Source organism: Hemicordylus capensis, chromosome 4, assembly GCF_027244095.1.
Source record: "Hemicordylus capensis ecotype Gifberg chromosome 4, rHemCap1.1.pri, whole genome shotgun sequence".
Lineage (NCBI taxonomy): Eukaryota > Metazoa > Chordata > Lepidosauria > Squamata > Cordylidae > Hemicordylus > Hemicordylus capensis.
In genome coordinates this window covers 101,507,164-101,524,603 of record NC_069660.1, presented here as the reverse complement: position 1 = coordinate 101,524,603, position 17,440 = coordinate 101,507,164, and the positions used below count along the sequence as shown (strand labels likewise).

Genomic DNA, 17,440 nt, shown 5'->3' with positions numbered 1-17,440 from the left:
TCCCCCATGTCAGCCCATATGCAAATTGCATATAAAAATCTCTGCTAACTGCAGGAATACAACATTTCCTCTGATTTCCAACCACTTGCCTGCAAAATTCTATGTGCTCTGACACTTTGCTTTAGCAACTACCATAAGAAAAAGCATTTGCCAAGCATTTGCAGGTTTGGTCCAAGCATTTGCAGACCAAACCAGACAGAAGCTGTCACTACAGAAGTATCAATTTTTCTTTTGGGTATTAGAAAAGCTAATGAAAGGAACAGAACCATGTGGCTCTAAAGTCCACAAGATGGAAACCAAAATAGTATGAAAAAGTAGGAATTTTCTAAATGGCCAGCTCATGCAGCTGCTGATGCTGGACTGATTGAAAAAGAGTATATGAGTCAGCAGTCCATATAAAATCTACCCTGGGAGAAGAGACCACTGAGAAGCTATTGCCCTAGGGAGAAGCCTAGCTCAGTAGTTCAGGGAAAACGTAACTGGAGATTTTGCCATTTCCCTCTGAGCTGCCATAAAGGAGTTGCAACACAGCCAATGTCACTTGGGTCACATGTGGGACATTCCTTAGTATTAGATGTCAGGGGAAAGAATACAGAATATTTTCAGTGGATGACTATCTACACGGGATATTATTTCCTTTTCTGATAATACAGAACTCATTTATATCTACCAGCAAACAAGATACCATACAAGATCCATCTCTTTTTATTTTTATTTATTTATTTTTAAATTTCTATACCTCCCAAACTTTCATCTCTGGGTGAAAATGTCTCTTTTAAAGACTGTTGCTTGAGAAGCAAATGGAAAAAAATGTTTGGAAGAAAGAGAACATTATTTCAGTTTTGAATTTACATCCTAAATTTTATAAACCACCACATTTATTAAAATATCACATCATAACATGTCTAAATTTGAAACTGTGCAAGAAAAGAAAAGAAAATATTGTATGAAAATAAATGATGTTTTTATTTTTTCCCCTTTAATCTGCAGTGCAATTCAGCAATTACATCTGAAATTTACATCTTAAACAAGATAGGGCTTTAAAGGCCAGGAACAGCTTCTTGTACTGAGCATAGAAATGACTGGTAGACAGTGAAGAAGCTTACAAGTAAACAGGACAAGTACTGGAAATGCAACAAGGGGCATATAACCAAGTAACAATATAAAAGAGTAGCCCTAATCTGCAGGCATGGTGTCAGGAAGACGAAAGCTCAGACTGAGCTGAAGCTTGTGAAGGATGCTAAAACCAACAAAAATAGGATTTTTAGCTGTGTCCAAAGCAAGAGGAAGATTAAAGAAGTGATAGATCTGTTGCTTGCAAAAGATGGTGAAATAGTAATGGATAACAATGGGAAGGAAGAGCAGCTTAAATCCTATTATACATTTGTCTTCTCCCACAAGGGAAATGTGGCCCTACGTGGTAACAGTTGCACTAATAAAGAGGGAATCGCAGCTCAAGATAGTTAAAGAGATTATCAAAAGAAAACCTAGCTACTTTAAATGAATGAAAGTCTCCAGATCCAGATGAATTACATCCCAGGATACTGAAGAATATTTGAATATGATTTCAGAACCACCATCTGTAATCTTTGAAAACTCCTGGAGAATGGGTTGCAGTGCTGGGAGAAATGGAAAAGATGTCTCTACCTTCAAAAAAGGAGAAAAAGGAGGATCTGGGTAACTACGGACTGATCAATTTGACACTGATACCTGGAAAGATTCTAGCAGAGATTAAGCAGTCCATCTGTGAGCATTTGAAAAGTAATGGGGTGATTTCTAGGAGTCAGCATGGCTTTCTAAAGAACAAGTCATGGCAGACTAATGTTTTTGCCTTTGTTTTGATAAGAGTTAGTAGATCATGGGGATGCTATGCCTTGATTTCAGCAAGTCCTTTAACAAGGTCTCCCATGGTACATGGTATCTTTGTTGACAAGATGGTACAATGTGGGCCAGATGCATACTACAGTTCAGTAGATTCACAGCTGGTTGAACAACCATAGCCAACTGGTGCTCATTAATCACTCCATGTGAACCTGGAAGGAGGTATTGAGTGGAACGCCACAGGGTTCTGTGCTAGGCCCTTTGCTGATCAATATTATTATAAGTGACTTGGATAAAGGAGTAGAGTGCACGCTTATCAAATCTGCATATGTCACAAATTTGGGTGGGCTGTGAAGAGAAGCATACCAAAACCTTAGAAGACAGAATCAAGATTTAAAATAATCTTGGCAGGCAGTGGTGTGATGCAGCTGCTAAAAAACCTAGAGCCTCTTCTCACGATCAGTGAGAAGGATATGTAGGGGGATGCGGGGAAGGTGGGTTATTCTTACCTTCCCCACAGATGATCCCACATGTTTCTGGGTGCACTCTCCACACACCCAGATGATTACCTGCGCAGCCAGACAGCGGGGAGGGCCAGGGGCCAGGATGTGCTGTCCCGGCTGCCAAAACTACCAGGATGCACTGTCCAAGTATGCGGTGGGGAGCCCCCCCCGCCCTCCTCGGGTTCCCTGTAGTGTGGGAGCTGCAGGTGCAAGCAGGTTAGGCTCGCTTCCTTATTCCTTAACAGCCACTACCGTAAAGGGCGGCTGTTTAGGCAGCCTTGCTGCTGTGTTGCTGCTGGGATTGGGCCTGATCCCGGCAGTTCATATGCAAAAATTGGATGGGCTGTCTTAACTCGGTTTTTCACACGCATGTGAATAGCCTCCTAATGTAATCTTGGGCTGCATTAAGAGAGGTATAGTGTCCTGCTCATAAGTAGTAATCATTCTACCCATTTCAAAGCTGGTCAGACTTCACTTAGAATAGTCCAGTCCTGTGCATGACATTTTAAAAATTACACTGGTAAACTAGGACAGGTTCAGAGCAGGGTAACACTGATGCCATTCACACAAGCAAAAACTGTGTTCTACTCAGGTTTGAGAGCTGTATGTGTTACCAAATTTCAGTTGTATGAGTGCCAACATCTGGGTATGAGGAGGGAGAAGTGACTGTGTGGAAGCAAGGTAGGAGGAAAATCTGGAGCTTTCCCTCAACCTGCCAACAACAGCCAACAACCTGGATGGCTTTAAGAGGGGTTTGGATAACTTCATGGAGGTCTATCAACAGCTACTAGTCGGAGGGCTATAGGCCACCTCCAGCCTCAAAGGCAGGATGCCTCTGAGTACCAGTTGCAGGGGAATAATAGCAGGAGAGAGGGCATGCCCTCAATTCCTGCCAGTAGGCTTCCAGTGGCATCTGGTGGGCTATTGTGTGAAATAGGATGTTGGACCAGATGGGCCTTGGACCTGATCCAACGGAGCTGTTCTTATATTCTTATGTTCTGTTCTCCTATCTTGCTTCCACACAATCACTTCTATCCAGGTTTTCTACCTTGCTTCCAGACAACCAAAAATTTGGAGCACACAGAGCTCCCAAACACAGGTAGAACACCGTTTTTGATTGTGTGAATGACCTCAATCTTTACTTTTGTTGATCTGTTCTTATAACTAATAAATTTGCCCACATTATGGGGCAAATAAATTTAGCTTTTTTTTCTTAGGAAAAAAGCTAAATGTTTGCACACAAATGGCTGCAATCCTAAGCAAACTTATTCGGAAGTAAGTCTCCGTGAAACCAAAGGGACTGACTTGTGAATGAATATATTTAAGACTAGACTGTCAGGCTGCATTCCTTAACACAACTGCTCACATCCCATTTTGATCCTGAACTAAGTTCAATGGTGCTTACTTCTCAGTAAGTGTGCACAGGACTGTGCAGTCTGAATCCTTATGAGCACAGGACTGTAACCAAAAAGAGCTTGCTTTAACTTAACACTCTAAACTAATACAATTTCAAAGCTTACAAAAGAATGATGATGGCTCACATGTAAAAATGTATGAATATTTTCTTGAATGTGTGTCAAACAGGAAGCACTTCAAGGGAGGCTTAGCTGTGGGAAGCAGATATGCAAGCTGCTTTCTATTGCTTAACCAACAGAAACAGAACTCAAAAGAGTTAACTTATTCTCTGAGTTGCTGGTGTACTTTCTGTGACCTTGTTCAATGCGGAGAAGGCTTGAAATCCAACACAGTTTAACCAGTTCTATCCATTCTAGCTATAAAGTAAAGCCCTTACTGAAGAGTGCAAAAGGAAAAGTCAGCAAGAAAGCATACAGTGTCTCACAATCTGAGTCCTGGAAAATATCGATTTCATTACTGAGAGGGTAAGTTCACACGATTTGTGAACGTGATACAACTCCCCCACCCCCGTGAGATAAACTGCAGCTACCATTCAACTGCTTGCCTGAGCCATTTCTCAGACTAATCATTTTTCAGACTAACCATTCTTTCTTATTGCACCAGCTCATCACAGCCTGGGGTCGCAATATGAAAGTGCTATCCATGGCAACAGATCTATGATCACACACAAACAAGCTATCATCTAATGGGTGCAGTGTGTAACATGAAAATATGTCCTCGAATCCTCGGTTTAACTGATTTGTGAATTCATTAGGTCCAATTACTACAGGCAAACAGTGGTATGCTGGTCAGCTGACATACAACTGTGTGGATGTTGCTCCGTGTTGTAATTTATTCGTGTGAAGCAGTTAGTTTGTCGTTACGATGATGTTCACCAGAGAACTGGAAACGAACGACTCCTTCGCAAAACAGGTGGTGGCGGCAAAATTTTGCAATGGTCTGGTAGAAATAATCAGAACTGCATGGTGAGCTATTTCACATGAACAACTTTCCATGCTGAGCTGAGCAACAGTTGAAGTGGCCATCATGCCAGTGAATGCATGACTGATTTGAGCCTTAGACAACAGTCTTCTTCAGACATTATAAATCATCAGCATGAGCACTGCTTGCGAAGGGGAAAGCAGGGAGGTCCCAACGCTTAGGGCACTGTTTGTCTGAATGAGGCAACACTGTAATCATGATGGTCGGTGATCCTGTGAGTTGAGGTTGCAGCTCACAGGATCTCCAGCCATCACGCTTTTGGTGCTGCCCTGTCCAGACAAACAACACGCAAGCATGGTCATTAGGAGTGGGGTGTGTGTATGTGTGTGTGTGGCAAGTGGGGGGATGGATTTCCTCCCTGCTTTCCCCCTCATGAGTAGTGCTCATGCTTACAATTTATAATGGCCGAAGAGGGCTATATTATTGATGTATGCCAAATGACAATACAATGGACCACTGTTTACAGCATACCCTTAACGTATACTGTGTGACATCTATCTATGTTCTATTTTCCAATTTTCTGGAAAAGGAAGACAATTATAATTCTGTCTTAGATTTTTATGGTTAATTGTTGTTCTTTAAATTGTCATTGCCAAATGAAAGCAAATGATAATGCTTCTTGTTCTTGGCCTTTAAAATACTGTACTGTAACCATGAAACCATTCTAAAGAAAAGCTATCGTTGTCCTAAACACAAATTCCTCTTGTTCATTCTCCCCTTCCTCATCATTATGGGATATTAAGTAGAGCCTTAATATTTTTTCAACATCTGGCTCAAATTAGCTGTTAACAAAACTGCCAACAACTATTTTCTTAATTGACATTTGGGAATTTGAAATGGCCTGGAAAAAGCACATTGAAAAAGTGTCCTTGTCTAAGAGGAATACAATATTTTGGTCAAGCTTTGGATACAACTATAACAAATGTCTAAACAGAGCAGGGTTATCCCAACATCACTGAGGTCAAATTAGTGCTGCCTGAATTAAGGATGCTTTTGGAGGTTTTTCACTGTTTCTTGAGGCAACTTGGTATTCTATAGCTAAGGGCAAATATGAATCTCTTTTCTCCCATGGTAGATAAAATATATTCCTTTTATCTTTACTGTTATATTTCTTGCTGTTTGTTTTGTTGTTGTTCTAGAATAAAGAGAAAGGGGGGGGATAAGGTACTCCCAAACTACAAGTGATATTGGTAACATCACTGCAAGCACACCAAGGCTATTTGCTTTTGTAAATCTCACATGCACAGAAGCCCAATGCAGATCAGGACGATGGTGTCAGAGAGGCTACAACACTTTGCCACTACTGTGGTCCTGTTCTGGACGTCCCCCTCCCGTTGGTGTTATTTGACAAGAAAATAAATAGCTCTCGTTGACACCAATGGGAGCTTTCTCCCTCTTGCCAAATAGCACCAGAGGTGGGGTGGGAGACTGATCTGGAGTGGGACCACAACAGGAATTACATGTTACAATGTAATCCCTACCCTCCCATTGTGGCAGACTAGCCTGCCATGCAAGCGTATGTATGTATGTATGTATGTATGTATGTATGTATGTATGTATGTATTTATTAATAATAAAATCACTCTGGTATGCTTGTAGAGATGTTATTAACTCTTCAGTGTTTTTGAATCACTGAATTTTCTGATTATATTACTGTGTTATACTGAACAATCCCATGGAGGAGGAATGAAAAAATAGTTATTAATGCAAATGTAACTGAGGGTGGGTTCTCAAGGCTTGCCCAAGGCTGCCCAACCTAGAATTTGAGTACTGTGTGCACTCCTGATTTCCAGTTGTAAAAACTTGGAATTTTTCTAAAATGCCAGGTTGCACTTCACCAACCCAACATTTAACCGGGATCAGAAACCATAAGTCAAAGCCCAGATTACTAGTCCTGGTTATATGTTGGGTTGGCACAGTGCCAACCCGACATTGGTGAAAATTTCTAGGATTTTAGAACGGTATTCAGGAGCACACTTGCCATGCAAATCTCCCAATCTGGGCTACCTCGGGTGGTTCATGATAACCTACCCAGAGTTGTAACTAGATGCTTGGTCTGATAATTTAAGCTCGCTCTGTGATTGACAAATCACAAATTTCAGAGCAAGCACCATAACAAAAACAAAAACAACAACAACAACTTATATACCACTTTTCAACAACATGAAACCTTCCATCACACAAACATAAAACCTTCCATCACACACTGGATCCTTTGCTCTGTCTGACCACCTGTACAGGAGTTCTTGATCTACTGGGTTATTACTGTCAAACACATCACTCTTATATGTACTGAAGCCTTTTAAAATAGATATATATCACATTTGACTGGAGGTGCTGAAACAAATTAGGTCAATCATAAGCATATTTAACCAGAAGTAAATTCTACTATTTAAGACTTTTTCCTAAGTAAGTATGCTTCAGTTTTAGAACATTTTTACAAGTATTATTAATAATGCTGTTTTGTCTCTGTCTTTGAGGGCTTTTTCCTTCTTTTTTACAAATATGGCTAATACACAGTTTCTATAAATGTGGCTATTAATTTGAATGGTGTAAAAGTGCATTCTTGTGATATTATGAAGAAGAAATAGATTTTCAGCTGCTGATTGTTTACCAAAGAGAAAAATGGCATCTGGGCTCTCCTCCTGAAGTACATGAATGCTTTTGCACTAGAAAATCATGGGCAGGTGAAACAGTGCTTAAATATGCATAATCCAGTATGATACCAATAAGTGGGACATTAAAAAATGCAATTTAAAACTTTCTTGTCAAAGTGGCAATTATTTTGAATTATAAAATAGGACTTTGAAAACCCAGTCTTGGGGAAAATAATTGTGTGTGCCAAAATAATAGCATTAAGTATTATTATATATTATTCCAGTGATGGAAAAAACATTGGCTAGCATGCTGTGTAGCATGATGCAGGTGGTTCAAAACTGTTTGTGCTGCTGCAGATGTCTAACAAACATAGCTGTGGTGTTGCACAATAGGGCTTTCCCATTACTACTTACATTTAGGCAATCACACGTTACAACGCTACCTGCATTATTCCCAATGCAAGTAGTGTCACAAATTGCGATTGCACATAGGTAAACAATAGTGGAAGAGCCCTACTGTGCAACATCATGGCCATGATTGTTAGACATCTGCAGAGGTGCAGGTATTTCTGAGCATCTTGTGTAACGTTGCACAGCACACAAGCCAATTTTCCACAACAGCTACAAAAACAAAACAGACAAACAAATATTGGAAGTGACACATCACAGTGTTAATCAGACCACGAGGATGAAGTGACTGGTGAAGAGAAGCAAGTCACTGGCCAAAGCAACACTAAAGTTCTCAAAGAGTGAACAAGCAGCATTGCATAAACAGAAGTTGAAAGCTTCCCACCTGCGTCTGTTGAGGGATATTTACAAAGCTTGGATCCCGTGGTCCAACACTGACGAATCGGTTTGCAGGGGACGTGCTGGGTGTCGAGTAGGCTGTGAAGGGAAGGGACACATGCATTCAGGAAGCAGCACTAGATCACACACAAACACCACCAAAAACAACACCAATATCAGAGCCACCTAACAGACGCTCAACATAAAAATGAGCTCACATTGTAGGGGCCAAGAATCTGAACTGGGACAACGATGTTTAGAAAGATGGAAATATAAATAAGGACATAATCAGGCAACAGGAAACAGTTTTCCTCTTCAACACAGAATGGGAAATATATCTCAAGAAGGCATACTAAGTTCATTGAAATGACTTTTGTCTTTGAGACAGAGCCTTTGGTGCATGGGCAATAAGTCTTGGACCTGCGACCATGCACCTAATCCATTCTCAAGAAGAAAGAAATCATATTCACTAATGTATTTTCATGTGTTCAAACATATTCAAAGGCATTTTAGCACAACCATCAAAATTCAAGCTCCATGATACAGGACTGAACAGGCTCTGAATCATGCGCATGATCTTTGATATGCTAGAATCATCAATGAACAGAATGTATGGAAGCGCAGATGCATATGGTCGGTAGAAATTATATAAACAGCTGCCATTTATGTAAAGCTATTGGCCATGATGGAGCGAGATAACTGCACTTGCAAATGTTGCCAACGAGTAAAGAAGATATAGCTCAGTAGCGGAGCATCTGCCATACACGCAGAAGGTCCCCGGTTCAATCCCTGGCATCTACTGGTAGGGCTGGGAAGGATTCCTGCCTGAAACCTTGGAGAGCTGCTGCCAGTCAGGGTAGACAATGCTGAGTTAGATGGGCCAGTGGTCTGACTCGGTATAAGGCAGCTTACTATGTTCCTGTATGTGTTCTATGAGCTGTGTTTGGCACAAAAACAGGCCTGGACTGTGATTATTTGTGCTATACAACAAAACAACCTGTTGTATTTTAGAAACTATTCTAAATCTGAGGCACTGCATTTTAATAATAATTGTATTTTTATAGTAAGTTGCTGCTGGTTTTCAGAAGTTTGCATACTTCAAATATAAATATCCTCAGTATGAGGTTTTTTAAAAATTACTTTTCAAAACTTTACAGAAGTTCTCTCAAATTGACAAACAAGCAATAACCAAAGCTTCTTCATATTATAGATGGTGTCAGGAAGTTAAACATATCCTAGAGCGAGCGAAAAAACAAAATATAATCCCCCCTTTCATATTACAAAACAAAAACTGAACTATCAATTGTTTAAACTATAAAAATAAATATATAAATCCTATAAATTGTCTTTGCTGATTCACATATCTTATGAATGGTAGCTTTTTTTTTAAAAAAAAGAAGTCATCCACAAATGACCATGTACCTTGATTTAAGCTGAGGTCCATAACTAAGAGTTCCCATGCTTTGTCAACCCAACCTGTAGTAGGTGGCAGATGTTTGCTTTCACATCTGGCAGCTAGCTGTAATGAATCAGCTGTCAACATAAATATTAATTCGCTTTCCTTTCTAGTTACAGTTTGAACATACAAACACCCTAACGAAACTTCTGTAGGCTCCAAAGCATTGAGATTTTACACACACAGCATCTTTTGATCTTTGGGCATGGCCACCAGAGGTAATATGGAATATTTCCCACACACTATCTGTTTTCCATGAATAGAGAGTTGAATCAGAATAAATTTGTGTTTGAGGGTGGAAGTGGCCTATAGCCCTCCGACTAGTAGCCGTTGATAGACCTCTCCTCCATGAAGTTATCCAAACCCCTCTTAAAGCCATCCACGTTGTTGGCTGTCACCACATCTTGTGGCAGAGAATTCCACAAGTTGATTATGTGTTGTGTGAAAAAGTACTTCCGTTTGTTGGTCCTAAATTTCCTGGCAATCAATTTCATGGGATGACCCCATGGTTATGAGACGGAGAATGTGAGATGGTTATGTGAGATGGAGAAGAATTTCTCTCTATGCACTTCCTCCACACCATGCATGATGTTATAGACCTCTATCATGTCTCCCTGCAGTCATCTTTTTTTGAAATAGCCCCAGGTGTTGTAGCCTTGCCTCATAAGGAAGGTGATCTAGGCCACTGATAATCTTGGTTGCCCTCTACTGCACCTTTTCTAGTTCTACAATGTCCTTTTTAAAGATGTGATGACCAGAATTGTACACAGTACTCCAGGTGTGGCTGCACCATAGTTTTGTATAAGGGCATTATAATATTAGCAGTTTTATTTTCATTCCCCTTCCTAATGATCTGGCCTTAGAACTGGCCTTTTTCACAGCTGCCACACATTGAGTTGACACTTTTAATGAGCTGTCCACCATGACCCCTAGATCCCTCTCCTGGTCATTCACTGACAGCTCAGATCCCATCTGTGTATACTTGAAGTTGGGGTTTTATGTCCCAATGTGCATCACTTTACACTTGCCAACATTGAACCACATTTGCTACTTTGTCACCCATTCACCCAGTTTGGAGAGATCCTTTTGGAGCTCCTCACAATCTGTATTGGATTTCACTAACTGAAAGAGTTTGGTATCATCTGCAAATTTGGCAACCTCGTTGCTTATCCCTACTTCTAGATCATTTATGAATAAATTAAAAAGCACCAGTCCCAGTACAGATCCCTGGGGGACCCCACTTCTTACTTCCCTCCATAGTGAAAACTCTCCATTTATACCCACCCTCTATTTCCTGTCCTTCAACCAGTTAGCAATCCACACATGTCCTTATTTATTATTGTTAAATAATAACGCCCTCTTATCCTATGACTGCTAGGTTTCCTCAGGAGTCTTTGATGAGGAACTTGGTTGAAAGATTGTAGGAAGTCCAGGTATACTATGTCAACTGGATCACCTTGATCCACACACTTGTTGACACTCTCAAATAACTCCAAAAGGTTCGTGAGGCAAGATTTACATTTGCAGAAGCCATAGTGGTTATCTCCCTGGAGGGCCTGTTCTTCTATGTGTTTTACAATTTTATCCTTGAGGATGCTTTCCATCAATTTGCCTGGAACTGATGTTAAGCTAACCGGCCTGTAATTTCCCGTATGACCCCTGGATCCCTTTTTGAAAATTGGTGTTACATTTGCTACTTTCCAGTCCTCCAGTACAGAGTCTGATTGCAGGGATAAATTATATATTTTAGCAAGGAGGTTGGCAATTTCACTTTTGTGTTCTTTGAGGACTCTTGGATAGATGCCTTTTAACCTCATGCTGGTCGCTGACCGAAATAAAGAGAGATTGGATAGATGCCACCAGGCCCTGGCGATTTGCTATTTTTCAATTTTTCCAGACAGTTTAGAACATCAACTCTTGTCACTTCTATCTGACTCAGTTCTTTAGCCTCCATCACTGAAAAGCCTGGTTCAGGAACAGATATATGCTCAGTATCCTCTGCCATGAAGACAGAGGCAAAGAACACCTTTAGCTTCTCTGCAACCTCCATATCCTCCTTAATAATCCCTTTCACTCCCTCATTGTCTAATGGTCCAACCGCTTCCCTGGCAGGTTTCCTGCTTCTGATGTATTTAAAGAAGTGTTTGTTATTGCTCTTGATGCTTTTAGTGAAATGTTCCTCAAACTCTCTTTTTGCTTCCCTTATTGTCACCTTGCATTTCTTTTGCCAGAGTTTGTATTCATTTCTGTTCTCTTCATTTGGACAGGCCTTCCAGTTTCAGAAGGAAGTCTTCTTCCCTTTTATGGCTTCTTTGATGTTATCTGTAAGCCATGCTGGCATCCTCCTGGACTTAGATGTACATTTCCTCCTTTTGGGTGTACAATCTAACTGTGCTTCTAGTATTGTGGTTTTGAGTAAACTCCATACATTCTAGAGAGAAGTGACTCTCCTGATTTCCCCTTTCAACTTGCTTTGCACCATACTCCTTATTTTGGAGAAGTTTCCTCTTCTGAAATTCAAAATGTCTGTGTTAGACTTCCTTGGTGATTCTCTCCCCGCATGTATGCTGAATTTGATCGCACCATGGTCACTGTTCCCTAAAGGGTCAATGACAATGACATCATGTACCAGGTCCTTCATTTTGTGTCAGTTATGGTTAGACTATTGATGACCAACAGACAATGGCACGTGAAGTAATAGATTTCAGCAGAACTACAATAACACACTGAGCACAAAACAAGGCACATATGACATTCTACAAGACACCAACAATTTCTCACACCTCCATCACAAGTAGTTTTTACAGATCGGGAGGCCCAATATCTGCAAAGGAATCCTTCTTGCCACAGGTGTTGAGGTAGACAATGGCAGAATTGAATGTACTGTGATATTTTATCCTATCCTATCCCTGCATATGCTCATTGTCTACCATCATGGTATGCCCACCATCTACAAAGCACCAGATTGCTACGGCTAGTAGAGAAGAGGGACCCAACACCCACATTCCTATGGAGTGGTTCAAATGCTCTTCATCATTCAAAAAGGAAGGGGTTATATTGAATCCTGACAAAAGGCACTGGAAAGACCATTTTTATACAAGTTTCCAAGTATTATGGTTAACTTGCACATATGGGGATAAGTTAACACAGCAAATTTTGCAACCTATTCTTTTTATGGTTCCCTCCCCCCTCCCCTCGGCTTTAACATTCCCAATTCATTGGCTTCACCTATTTCCTAATGCAACCAGCAGCCATACTGTACACATTCCCTATCATATTGGACTCATCTTTAGGAAAAGCTCTCAGAACAAGACGTCTCGGGCCATCTGTTCCCAATACAGTAAGTTGTTCAGCAGCTCTTTACTTTGGGACTTCTGAACCAAAGCATCTGAGGCAAACTCAATCACAGAATTGCACTTGGAGATAAAGTAGCAAACTTTTTTCATCATCAGGGCATAATACAAAAGGCCAACTACCTAATAGTGAACAGAACAATAAGAACAAAAACATAACTGCATAAAAAAGGAAATTTCTTCTGGGAACATAAGAAACTGCTATATACTGAGTGAGACCATAGGTCCATCTCGCTCAGTATTGTCTACACAGACTGGCAGCAGCTTCTCCAAGGTTGTAGGCAGGAATCTCTTTCAGCCCTATCTTGGAGATGCTGCCAGGGAAGGAACTTGGAATCTAGATGCTCTTCCCAGAACAGCTCCATTCCCTAAGGGGAATATCTTACAGTGCTCACTTCTAGTCTTCCTTTCATATGCTTAGCTTAAGGGGACAAGTTATGCTTGCTACCACAAGACCAGCTCTCTTACCTTCTACACCAATATCTTATTGAGCAAGCTTTGGCTAGAGATTCTCATCACAAGTTTCCATTGCTATAATGGCTCCTATGCCATTCAGGTAATAATAGATAAATCAGGCCTGCAATTACTTAGGTTCCACTGAAGCCAGCAAGGTTGATCTGACATCAGTCTTTCTTATTATTGAAAGCAATGTCTAGAGACTTTAAAGGTATAGTTTATACTAAACATATTTTATAGATGTGGAAGATACCACTAATTGGGCAATAATTTGGCACCTTAAGCAGTCTAACCATATTTTCCTTCTTAAACTATGTAAGATGCTCTAGTGAAACACAGCTAGAGAACCACTGGAATTCAATATATATCAATTTTCTGCTTATGTAAGATTTACATTACTCAACTTTCCTTCAGCTATCCACAAGGAAGAGGCCATCGCTTACAGGCAGAGCACCTGTTTTACATTTATAATATCCTAAGTGTGATCTATGGCATCTCAAGTTAAATGATCTCAGGTAGCAGAGATAGGAAAGATCTATGCCTGAAGCCTTCTAGAGCTGTTTTCTAACAGGTTTCATAATACTGAGCTAGCCAAGAGAAGCTCAGTATATAGAACCAAAAAGCTACAAGCAACTTCTTCAGTATGAATTATTTCTAATTTTCTGTGCCATAAAGTGTAGTTTTAAAGTTTGAAAGAATTATTACTTTCAAAGGGTTGTAGAGTTAACAAGATGACTGCTGGCAAAGCAGAATTCCAGGCAGCAATAATCTAAATACAGTGTGCAGTTTCTTCTCACAAGAAGAAAGATACGTAGAAGTGCATGATATGAATAGCTATACTATTTTAGTAATGACTGGTGCTAACATTTAATCTCCTTCAAATGTCTCAACTAAGAAGCAAACAACAACCTGACAGAACAGAACTCAAGAGATTTTGTAGGGTATCAACACCTCTACAACAGTAAAACTTGCTTCCAACATTAGAAAATGGGCTTGTGCCAGCGAAGTGTTTTAAGAAACAACACCTAAAGGAAGGAAATGAACGATCAGCACCATTTTACAAATGTGGAGGAAAACCATATGGTTCCAAGAGTAAGCAGAAAGTCTATGGCACCATTCATTTGACCGTGAAGGGAGGAGGCTATGTGAATCTTATCTTCCCCCACAGACAATCCATTAGATGTTGCTGGAAGTGTGGACTGTTCTCCCAGACGATCTACTGCTGCACCAGGCAGCACACAGATTTGGAGACCAGGATGATGCATCCCAGCCTCCAGTTATCCCACAATGTACCCTGTGCCGGGCACAGTGCATTGAAGGATTTCCCCAAGAGATGGTTGCTCCAGGCACCCATCTCTTTGGGCTGAATGCAGCCCGAGGCGATCCAGGAGCCTGGGTTAATGGTGTGCTGGTGCTGTTAACCCATACTAAAAGCTGGGCTAAAAATTTGCACTAAGCAGCGCTGCCCCGTGGGCACTGGGCCCAATCCCAGCAGTTCTGGGTTAGGCCACTCATAAGAACAGCCTCTATGATTGAAACTCTGGTTTCAGACTCTGCCACCAAAGCAAGCAGATCTATCTGTTAACCTGATTTTAATTTTCTACTTCCATATAATACACTTACTATGACACACAGTTCACTTTGTCAAACATTAATTTACTACTGGTTTGTAATTATGGACTGTTCCCATAGAACCTCCCATCTGCAGGTTCTAGGAAGCAGGTAGTCAGGAGACAAATATGCAGCTGTTTCTTTGTACTCTTGCTTCCACAGATGTCAAAGTATAGCATTACCATGGGCAGAATTCACTAACCTGAAAAACTGAGATTTTTTTTTTTTAAAATTCAGGTATTTGGCTTATAACAATTGTGAAGACAGGCTTGGAAATTTGGTGAAATCTAAGAAGCAAAAAGGGGAACACATGAAAACTATATTCATTTTAGGTACTGGGGAGATATTGGGGGATTTGAGAAGTCCACTTAGCTTGTTTCCTCACTGGCTAGAAGGAACAGAACTAAATTATGTACAATATGCAAACATGTTTAATGTATTAAGGTGATGAATTTTAACTTGGTGCAAAATCTGGGTTTTGTTGATGCAGATTTTTTTTGCTTTGTTTAATTTGTTAGTGCCTTATTGCACAATATACCAAATTCACAAAACACTTAACACACATTTCCGATGGCATGCAAAACAGTTTGGCTTTACAATCAGTACATATCATGCACCCAGGGTTCACCTTCATTTTTTCAGGACAAACTGCAGTTCCAATTTACATGCATACTCAGGAACCATGGGTTTTAAAAATTGGATTAGAGCAACAAACCAAAATATCTAACCAATATAAAATTGCAGTTTGATAGCCGGGCTTGTTTCAACTCTAGTCAATAAACTGTAGTTCTCTGAGTTAATATATGATGGGGAGCCGCAGTTCTTAAAGTGAAAGCAAAAGCTTTCTCTCTCCTCATTTAGCATATGGAGGAAAAATGGGGTGGAGGAATTTGGGAGCCTGAGATTTGCCACCGCTTATTCACAATTATCTAAAGCATGGTTTATCAGCCTGCAAAACATAAGGCCCAGGGTCTGGATCCAAACCGCAGGGCTTCTTTTGCTGGCCTGCAGGAAGGAATTTCCTGCAGCAACAGTAGGAGCTGAGGAGAGCTCTTGGCTTGTTCTGCTGACGAGCAGCAGAGCCTCAATGCAGTTGGCTGCTTGAGACCAGATGTCCCCTACCCCTGGCCCACCTTTTGACACTACCCCTCTTTCCCCATGTGCCCCCCCCAACCGCAACAGTCTGCTCACTTTCATCAATATTGTTAATAATTAATTTTAATGTAATAATTCATGTGCTGAAAATTAACCTTGGCCCCTGCACACCAGGTCATGGTTGGTTCCAGCTCACCAGGGCATTTGAGATGTGTGCCTCTTGTTTAGATGGTTGTCTGGAACATTGCATATTAGCCTAACTTGCTCATATAACATGGGAACAATGACTTAGGATAAGGATTGTAAAGCAATCTACACATTCAAAGGGCTACCGTAAGCATACAAAAATAACATTTCAAAATATTTCTTAAAAATAAATTATCTGCATAACAATGACAATAATCAAACAAATTAATAAAGCTCAGATGCCAAATTAGCAGATTCCCCCCTCCAAGCTATGAATTCCCTCAAGTTTTTACTTGAACCCGTGAATCAGATAATATTGAGAATAGAGGTTTACATTAACTTGTGTTGTTGACAAATGATAAATTTCAATGATTTCTGATCAACTTTTTATTATAAAAGAAATGTGCTTTACTTATGGCTCTAGGCAAATTATATATGGTGAGAAAATCTTTCCAAACATAATTTATATTCTTCCTGGCACACAGAAAGTAAACAATGAACAGAAAGTTCAAATATTTGGGGAAATTGTTTTTCACAGTAAATTATTCTATTAGTAAGTAAAGAGGTCAGGGGAGGAGGACATCTGCCAAAGCAACTGAAGTGGTTCAGTCCACTCTGAATTGTTTCACAGTCCTAAGTGCTGGACCAAATTGAAGGTCATTCCAAAGAAGACCCTGAATCAAATCAGGGCTTATTCACACAGCTCTAATATGCAATCATTCCACAAAATGGTCCACATTGTGCGCAAAGCAACACCAATGTTCCCAATCGGTTGACACTGCTGCACATGTGGAAGCAAACCCACAACAGCAAAGTTGTGCAACTACTGAAAACAGAATGCTCTTACTTCCACAGTGCTATAAGTAAAATTGTACAAGTGCAGATGTGGTGTTTTAAGTAATTGCGCAAATGTGCTCTTGTGCAACACTGTCAGGGCTGGCATCCATGTGCACAGCAGAGCCAATTGACTGAGAATGTCAATTTGCCTTGCACAGGATGTGCACCAATTTATTTAAATGACTACATGCTCAAATTCATATATCATCAGACAGGCTCAAAAACCTTGGGATCATTGGTCAATATTAGTTGCAGATAATCCAGGTATTTTTCTTGTGCCCTTAGTGGGTTTTAAAGCAATGAAGGACAAATTAGGTGAGTTTATTGGCAACTGTTTGTTCC

General features: G+C 40.4%; 1 protein-coding gene across 9 annotated transcripts in view; it reads right to left on the bottom strand.

Moving 5' to 3' along the window:
• NFIA (nuclear factor I A) overlaps positions 1-17,440 on the bottom strand; it is a 708,337-nt gene that overhangs the window by 47,856 nt on the left and 643,041 nt on the right. For all 9 annotated transcript variants that reach the window (XM_053243547.1, XM_053243546.1, XM_053243554.1 and 6 more), the window contains one exon: positions 8,112-8,203. In XM_053243547.1, the coding sequence (XP_053099522.1) occupies positions 8,112-8,203 (92 nt within the window). The remainder of the gene's footprint in view (positions 1-8,111; positions 8,204-17,440) is intronic.